The following is a 9,721-nucleotide window of genomic DNA, read 5'->3' on the forward strand; positions in this document are numbered from 1 at the left end:
AGAATTGGAATAATGCAGAATTCTTGGAGGATTGTACAGCTGGAGGAGGTTACAGAACTCATAGAATAGAGAAGGGCAAGACTATGGAGGGATTTTTTTTTTACAACAAAAATGGAAAATGTTAGAAATAATCAGGTCAGTAAACAATGACCAGTGAAGTACTTAAAAAGGAGAACTGTAGATGATTAAATAACTCAAGCGATACTAACATGAGACAATAGGAAGGAGCATAATAAAATAAATGAAAGACATTTAATAGACAGAGGTGGTGTGAATGGGAGTGGGGGTTGTGTTAAGGCAGGTCTGAAATGGAAACAGGATGGCCTGGCACAGTGGAAGAGAATGCAGCAAGGGTGTTGGTTTGCTTTTTTTCTTCCCGAGTTCCTGGATTATGTTCCACGTTGCCAGCCCCTCCATTCTTGGTAATAGTTATAGACGAGTGTTGAAGATCACAGAATTGCAGTGTCTCAAGTACTTCATTTGATTACGATGTGCAAAGTTGTTATCTGTTGGCTTTAAATAGAAACATTGTTTAAAATGTTTGTTTTTTTACCTTCCTGTTCTAGGTTTTGACACCTGATGAGCTTAAGGCAGCAAAAGAGGCTGTTGCATTTGGCTGTATTAAGTATGCTGACCTTTCTCACAATAGGACCAATGACTACGTCTTCTCCTTCGACAAGATGTTGGATGACAGGGGGAACACAGCAGCCTATTTGCTGTACGCTTTCACTCGAATCAGGTGAGACAACTCTGGGGAAAAGTTACTCTTTATAAGACGCTGTAATGTTTGTGAGTGTACTGGTCTCGTTCCTCACATTGTTCAAATGTCCAGTGTCGGTGAGCAACTCAACGGAACAGCAGTTTGTCTTATTTCTGTGTTGTGCCACAACTGTGGTAGAATGTGCATCTGTGTCCATGTTAGAGAAAAGCATTGCGTTCTTGCTAACCCCAAAATCAAAATGCTTTTTGAGAGGGGGAAGCCAAAACGTTCCCCAGAGGAAAGAAAAATGTTAAGTTGCCTCTTTGCAGCCTGTATTAGCAAAGGCTGGTGTGTGGTATAAGGGGACTAAAAATAAAGAAACAATTGCCGTGGGAAGGGGGATGCAAACCTTGTCTTGCCTGGCAGTTTGGGAAGTGGAACGATCTCTGCCTTCAGTTTACTGTTTTCAAGCTAAATCTGAAAAAATGTTAATGATCAATTGATGGCTGTAATCTTATGGATGAAATAATTTTATGAATTTTTAAAATGGAAAAATGCGACAGCATTTGAAGTTTCAATAGCTACTTTGTGCCACTAGAGGTTCCCAGCAAGCTGTAGAAAAGCTGGTCATCACGGGTCTGTACATGAGCTGGTATTGTTCAGATACAATTTTTAAAGAAATATTTTCATTCCCTTCTTTTCATCCACATGCTACAGAAACCCAGGCAATAAACCACAAACATTTTTCTGAAGGCTAAACTTATAAACAGAAACCTAAACTAACTAATGATAACAGCCCTGCAGTAATGATACCAGATCCAACTTTTCACCCACTTTAATTTACAGTAATATTATCTCCCTTTTATTTCTGCTTTCTTAGCTATTTGAACTCTTTACAAATTGAAACAGATAGATTTTAAAATATGAGAGCCATTTGATGCGGCATTTATTTCAACACGTTCTCAACACATCTATTTACTCTGGGTCTGAAATATTGAGGTTCTGCAGTACTAGAGTTCTGCCACTGGAGACCCCCATTGAACCATGGAAGTCCATTTCCAATACAGACAGACTATTTAGTTCATTGTGTCGGTCGGTGTTGGCTCTTTGCTAGTGAAGCCAAAAGCTGATCCCCAAGTCCTGCATCTTGCCTGTTTCAAATATTTATCCAACGTTGCTTTAAAAGATGTAATAGTAGCTCCTTCCTGTGTCAAAGCACCCAACGACCTTCCTAACCCCCTCATCTCACTATTTTAGTGACAATTTTCAATTGATGACTCCTAGTCACTAACTTTCTAACCAGAGGAAATTGTTTTTTTTTCCCTATTTGCCCCATCAAATCCCTTCATCATTTTAAAAGCTGCTATTAAATCTCATCTTTGCCTTCTCCGCTCCAATAGAAATAGTCCCAGTATCATAACTCCGTATCTCAGCAAGCTGTAGAAATTGGCCTCAGGAGAATCATAGTGTTGATGACTCAAATTCACCTTGCAAGTTCAGAGTCATAGGACGTAAATCAAGATATATGCAGCAGAGAGTGGTATTTCTCCCCTCCATGCCTCTACTGCCTTTGCTTGGTCGATCACATAGGTGAAATTAAAATATAGATAACAGTACTGATCTTTGGTGCACAGGGGATACATTGTGTTTATGGAAATTAAACTTGATACAGTATCAGGTGGAAAGGAACAGGCTTGTGTTTGATTCCATGCACTACTAGTTTGTTGACTGTCAGGAGAGGGGGGAGCCAGTAAACAGCTAGTTACAGAATGACTGATTTGAGAATAGGTCATCTACCAGCAGTTTTCTTGGAGCAAATAGTATCAAAAGCCAAAACCCTTTTGGGAGGACTGGTTGGAATGTTGTCTTTCTCATGTTGTTGACACCTACTTCTGAATCCAGCCCAGATTCTCCTTTTTCAGGTCCTACATGGAATGAATTTGGAAATGTCACTTTGGTGGTAATACACCCAAAAACAGGTTTGTCGGTATGCAGTGCATTGATGAAGAAGTTGGCAAGCTGCAGTTGCGATCTCAATTTAAAATGTGACATTCCTTTGCAGGTCCATAACTCGACTCGCAAACATCGATGATGCAACTCTGCGGAAAGCAGCTGCAGAAACAGCCATCCTGCTGAATCATGAGAAGGAATGGAAGTTGGGTAAATGCATTCTACGATTCCCAGAAATCCTTCACAAAATCCTGGATGACTTATACCTGCATACTCTGTGCGACTACCTCTTTGAACTGGCCACAACCTTCACAGAGTTCTACGACACCTGTTACTGTGTAGAGAAGGACAGGCAGACAGGTGAGTCAAACTGCATTTCTGCACATTACATGGTACTTTGTTGTCAGAGTTCCTGTTTGATTTAAAAAAAAATGTACTGCTAGAGGACAACTGATGAATGTCAGCAAAATGCAATGGGAAAAACACTTGTAACATCTTTCAAATGCTCAGGATGTCCCAAGCGCTACATCACTGTAGATTAAAAAAATGTACACAGCAAGGTCCCATAAACAGTAATGAGATAAATGATCAGATAATTGGTTTTGATGGTGAAGGTTGAGTGAGGAATGTTAGCTCGTACAGTGAGAGAACTCCTCTGCTGCGCTTCACATAGTGGTGTGGAATCGTTTACATCCATCTGAACAGGCAGATGGGGGCATTTCTTTGTTGTCTTTCAAATGAGACATTAATGTACAACAGTGTAGCACTCCCTCGTTGCTATATTGAAGTATTAGCTTAGATTCTGTGCTTAGCCTGAGTGGGAGTTGAACTGGCTCAGAAGCGAGAGCGTCTAACTGAGCTAAACGTGATGCTTTCCCTCTGGTATGCATGCATGAGATTGGGAACTTAACATGTGGAGAACTGAAAAATGCAAATGGGGGTCTTTGTATTTTGCAGACCGTATGGTGGACTTTCTTGGATAGCAGGGTTCTTCAGTTTGGAATCTGATATGAAAGTTACTTTAGTTTAAGTATCATCCTTATTTTAAGGTGCCCTATTCAGTAACATTCTTGTAACACCTGAAATCATAAATTAAGTTAAGTTGAGCCTCTATTTATATGAGTCTAGTGGCAGTGTTTCAGACAGATATAACATGCCTACAAAAGGCCGCAAGGTCGGCAGTGCGTGAGTCAGAGAGGTCTATAAAAGACCGCGAGGTCAGGAAGACCTACAAGAGGTCGGGAGGTGCGTCGCTGAGTCAGAGAGGCCTACAAAAGGTCGGGAGTGCGTGAGTCAGAGAGGCCGCGAGGTGCTTTGCTGAGTCGGGAGTCAGAGAGGCCTACAAAAGGCCCAGCTTGTGCAGCTACAGGGAGAAGGCAAAAAAGTAGAAAGAAATAGAAAGGTGACGTCACAGCCAAATGGGTAAGTGATTGGTAAGTAGTTTTTCTTTTTTCTCTTCTATATCAGTGAGCAACTTTTAGCACTGTTGCCAATTTAAGTTAATCTAAGGGTTAAGTCATGGCAGGTGAGCTCGGACAAGTGTTATGCTCCTCCTGTACTATGTGGGAAATCAGGGACGCCTCCAGCTCCTGACGGTCCGCGTTGCGGAATTGGAGCTGAGGGTGGATTTACTCTGGAGCATCCACAATGCTGAGAATGACGTGAGTAGCACGTGTAGCGAGTTGGTCTTACTGCAGGTGAAGGGTCCACAGCCAGTTAGGGAATGGAAGCAGCAAGAGCAGTGCAAGGAAGGTAGCGCAGGGGTCCCCTGCAGTCATTCCCCCTGCAAAACCGATACACCGCTTTGAGTACTGTTGAGGGGGGAGGGAGGAGATGAGGAGATGACTCATCAGGGGAGGGCAGCAGCCAAGTTCATGGTACCGCGGCTGGCTCTACTGCACAGGAGGGCAGGAACAAGAGTGGGAGAGCGATGGGGATTCAATTATAAGGGGGATAGGCATTTCTGCGGCCACAACTGAGACTCCAGGATGGTATGTTGCCTCCCTGGTGCAAGGATCAAGGATGTCTCGGAGCGGGTGCAGGATATTCTGAAAAGGGAGGGTGAACAGCCAGTTGTCGTGGTGCACATTGGTATCAACGATATAGGTAAAAAAAAAAGGGATGAGGTCCTACGAGACAAATTTAAGGAGCTAGGAGCTAAATTAAAACGTAGGACCTCACTGGTAGCAATCCCGAGATTACTACTTTTGCCACGTGCTAGTCAGAGTAGGAATCGCAGGATAGCTCAGATGAATACGTGGCTTGAGCAGTGGTGCAGCAGGGAGGGATTCAAATTCCTGGGGTATTGGAACCGGTTCTGGGGGAGGTGGGACCAGATGGTCTGCACCTGGACAGGACCAGAACCAATGTCCTAGGGGGAGTGTTTGCTAGTGCTGTTGGGGAGGAGTTAAACTAATATGATAGGGGGATGGGAACCAATGCAGGGAGACAGAGGGAAACAAAAAGGAGACAAAAGCAAAATACAGAAAGGAGTTAAGTACAAGTGGAGGGCAGAGAAACCCAAGGCAAAAAACAAAAAGGGCCACTGTACAGCAAAATTCTAAAGGGTCAAAGTGTAATAAAAAAGCAAGCATGAAAGCTCGGTGCCTCAATGCGAGGAGTATTCGGAACCCAGGAGAGGGCTCTGAGCTAGTTAGAGTAGGTGAGAACTTAGATGAACAGGACCCCAAGAAAGAATGCAAAAGGCAGGAGGCAACAGAGCAGAGTAGCACTGGGGTAAGTATAAACCACAAGGTGATAGGAAGGGACAATATGTATGAATATAAAGGGACCGCAGGAGGGGGTCAAAACTAAAAATCATGGTTTAAAAACTAGTATTAAAACACTCTACCTAAACGCACGCAGCATTCGAAATAAAGTAAATGAGTTGACGGCACAAATCATTATAAATGGGTATGATTTGGTGGCCATTACAGAAATGTGGTTGCAGGGGGGCCAAGACTGGAAATTAAATATACAGGGTATCTGACAATTTGGAAAGATAGACAAGAAGGGAAAGGAGGTGGGGTAGCTCTGTTAATAAAGGATGATATCAGGGCAGTTGTGAGAGACGATACTGGCTCTAATGAACAAAATGTTGAATCATTGTGGGTGGAGATTAGAGATAGTAAGGGGAAAAATAGACCCCCAAATAATAACTTCACAGTGGGGCGGGCAATAATCAAAGGAATAATGGAGACATGTGAAAAAGGAATGGCAGTAATCATGGGGGATTTTAACCTACATATCGATTGGTCAAATCAAATTGCACGGGGTAGCCTGGAGGAGGAATTCATAGAATGCATACGGGATTGTTTCTTCGAACAGTATGTTACAGAACCTACAAGGGAGCAAGCTATTTTAGATCTGGTCCTGTGTAATGAGACAGGAATAATAAACGATCTCCTAGTAAAAGATCCTCTCGGAATGAGTGATCACAGTATGATTGAATTTGTAATACAGATTAAGGGTGAGGAAGTAGTGTCTCAAATGAGCGTACTATGCTTAAACAAAGGGGACTATAGTGGGATGAGGGCAGAGTTGGCTAAAGTAGACTGGAAACACAGACTAAACGGTGGCACAATTGAGGAACAGTGGAGGACTTTTAAGGAGCTCTTTCATAGTGCTCAACAAAAATATATTCCAGTGAAAAAGAAGGGCGGTAAGAGAAGGGATAACCAGCCGTGGATAACCAAGGAAATAAAGGAGAGTATCAATTAAAAACCAATGCGTATAAGGTGGCCAAGGTTAGTGGGAAACTAGAAGATTCGGAAAATTTTAAACGACAGCAAAGAATGACGAAGAAAGCAATAAAGAAAGGAAAGATAGATTTCAAAGGTAAACTTGCGCAAAACATAAAAACAGATAGTAAAAGAGTGACTAAAGTAAATGTTGGTCCCTTAGAAGATGAGAAGGGGGATTTAATAATGGGAAATGTGGAAATGGCTGAGACCTTAAACAATTATTTTGCTTCGGTCTTCACAGTGGAAGACACAAAAACCATGCCAAAAATTGCTGGTCACAGGAATATGGGAAGGGAGGACCTTGAGACTATCACTAGGGGGGGGGGGGGGGTAGTGCTGAACAGGCTAATGGGACTCAGGTTGACAAATCCCCTGGTCCTGATGAAATGCATCTGTTATAATCTACCAAAATTCTCTGTACTCTGGGGAGGTACCAGCAGATTGGAAAGCAGCTAATGTAACGCCTCTGTTTAAAAAAGGGGGCAGACAAAAGGCAGGTAACTATAGGCCGGTTAGTTTTAACATCTGTAGTGGGGAAAATGCTTGAAACTATTAAGGAAGAAATAGCGGGACACCTAGATAGGAATAGTGCAATCAAGCAGACGCAACATGGATTCATGAAGGGGAAATCATGTTTAACTAATTTACTGGAATTCTTTGAGGATATAACGAGCATGGTGGATAGAGGTGTACCGATGGATGTGGTGTATTTAGATTTTCAAAAGATTACTGCAGAAGATAAAGGTATGCAGAGTCAGTGGAAATGTATTAGCATGGATCAAGAATTGGCTGGCTAACAGAAAGCAGAGAGTTGGGATAAATGGGTCCTTTTCGGGTTGGAAATCGGTAGTTAGTGGTGTGCCACAGGGATCGGTGCTAGGACCACAACTGTTTACAATATACATAGATGACCTGGAAGAGGAGACAGAGTGAAGTGGAACAAAATTTGCAGATGACACAAAGATTAGTGGGAAAGCAGGTTGTGTAGAGGACACAGAGAGGCTGCAAAGAGAGTTAGATAGGTTAAGCGAATGGGCTAAGGTTTGGCAGATGGAATACAATGTCAAAGTGTGAGGTCATCCACCTTGGAAAAAAAACAGTAAAAGGGAATATTATTTGAATGTGGAGAAATTACAACATGCTGCGGTGCAGAGGGACCTGGGGGTCCTTGTGCATGAAACTCTTTTTGGAGTTCATCTGCAAAACAAAAAACATTAAACTGTGCCACCCGACCTGGGTGACACACCAGACATTTACAAGGCCCTTTTTTTTTTTCCCCCTTTTTTTTTGTGTTTTTCTTTTTTTGGTTTTTTTTTGGGCACTAAAATCACAATTTTCCCCAGTGCCCCATATAAAAGGGAAGGGGGACACTAAAAGCACCGGCAATTAAAACAAATTAAACTTTGGTTGCCGGGCGTGATGATGCACTCCAGTCCCTCCGGTGCCCACCTCTCGTGGAAGGCCGCGAGCGTACCGGTGGACACCGCGTGCTCCATCTCCAAGGACACCCTGGACCGGATGCAAGAGCGGAAGAGAGGCAGGCAGTCAGGTTGAACGACCCCCTGCTTCCTTGTGCATGAATCCCAAAAAGTTAGTTTGCAGGTGCAGCAGGTAATCAGTAAGGCGAATGTCCAAAAGTAGCAAGTTATTTTCACCAGCATTAACCTAAAAAAAAATGGGACACATTGAAAAGGTCTCAACAGAAGGCTTCTGTTTTTAGATTGTAAGCACCAGCAGAATTATTAGTTTATGGCAACATAATTTGCAATGGTTAATTGCAGATGAGATGTTAACTCACTCACTTTTAATGTACATTTTAAAGGACCTAACTGCAAAAAGTCTACATCCATCATCCTGCTCCCGTATTTTTTCTTGCATGTATTCTTTTTGTTAATTTCCAACTTGCTCTTAAACATTACAATTCATTCCCATCTCCTTTTTACTTCAGGTGAAGTTGTCAAAGTGAACATGTGGCGGATGCTGCTATGTGACGCCACTGCTGCTGTAATGGCAAAGGGTTTTGCGATCCTGGGACTCAAACCTGTTCAGAGGATGTAATTTTGTGTTTGAATTCTACCTCGCCATTTCATAAGCGACTGCTAACAACAGCAAATTGGTGTTGCTGTGTAATATATCAAATAAAAATCTAAAGTGAAGACCCCGTGTTCATTATTTATGTATACTGGGAGCAGACATCTCAGCAATTCGACTCTGTTAATTGCTGGAATCACAGAAAAGACTGGGAGAAACTACACTGTATACACACCACAAAGTGGTGATAGACTCAAGGGACATGACGACTTATCTGCTGGTGTTCTGTACAGACTCTAGAACTGCAGCTACACCATTCTTGTGATTCTTAGAGCTGTGGCAAGCATTGTTTGAGATACATTTGGCAGCCCTTACATATCGTGCAGAGGGTGGAGTGTAGCAGTTAGATAACTACCTTAGTTTCAAGTGAGTCAGTAGCATCATGTTTATCAGCCATTTTTCCACAGGAAACAGAAGTGATCACTTGCTAACAGCATTGAGTAACTCGATCACTGAAATCTAGAAACCCCCATCGTCGACCGTTTGTGCCCAAAGATCGAGTTCTTTACTACATTGTTCTGGAATTTTGACAAGCATTTCTAGAGCCCTGGTTCATGTTACAATGAAACACAAGCCTTCGGTCCAATCCCACATAGAAATAAAGTGCCTGCAATCAGTTTGCTTTCAAACGTCCTGTTGTACAGTATGATTTGAGTAAGCTAGAAGAGAAACTGCAGCAGGGTGGGGCAACATGGATACTTCACAATGTCTCTTGCGACTGCACATAACCAATGTAGCAAACTGCACTAAATTTCACTGTGTACAATGGAAATAAAATTAGCTGCTTCTGTCATTACACATTTAATAAGTGCGATAATAAACTGATGGCCATTCTGAATGAGTTTTAAGATGCAGTAAATATATTTACATGAAAGTACAAAAATGTATAGATGTACATAAATAGATAAAATTGTAATTTGATTCTGAATCTTGGTATGAAGTAATAAAATCAGAAATAATACACTTAACATACATATCTGCAGTTATTTTGCCAATCCAGCACCAAGGTTCAGCAGCAGCATAGAAATCAAATGATTGACAGTTCAATATCCATGAACTTGCTGTCAGGGGGACTATCTTGTACATCTTTAGCATGTGAAACAATATAAAACATGTAGAAATTTTTAGTCAAACTTGTTGCAAGGAATATTAATTGAATCATCTGGTCCTACTGAAACACATCTGCTTAATCTGAATGTTTTAACTTTCCAATCTTTCCACCACCATCTATGAAGCA

At 42.0% G+C, this 9,721-nt stretch overlaps 1 protein-coding gene across 2 annotated transcripts in view; it reads left to right on the plus strand.

Moving 5' to 3' along the window:
• rars1 (arginyl-tRNA synthetase 1) overlaps positions 1–8,549 on the plus strand; it is a 47,923-nt gene extending 39,374 nt beyond the window's left edge. For both annotated transcript variants that reach the window (XM_070878104.1, XM_070878105.1), the window contains 3 exons: positions 567–739; positions 2,763–3,010; positions 8,342–8,549. In XM_070878104.1, the coding sequence (XP_070734205.1) occupies positions 567–739; positions 2,763–3,010; positions 8,342–8,451 (531 nt within the window). In that variant the 3' untranslated portion in view covers positions 8,452–8,549. The remainder of the gene's footprint in view (positions 1–566; positions 740–2,762; positions 3,011–8,341) is intronic.
• The last annotated feature ends 1,172 nt before the right edge of the window (positions 8,550–9,721 follow it).

The sequence above is a fragment of the Pristiophorus japonicus genome, chromosome 4, assembly GCF_044704955.1.
Source record: "Pristiophorus japonicus isolate sPriJap1 chromosome 4, sPriJap1.hap1, whole genome shotgun sequence".
NCBI lineage: Eukaryota > Metazoa > Chordata > Chondrichthyes > Pristiophoridae > Pristiophorus > Pristiophorus japonicus.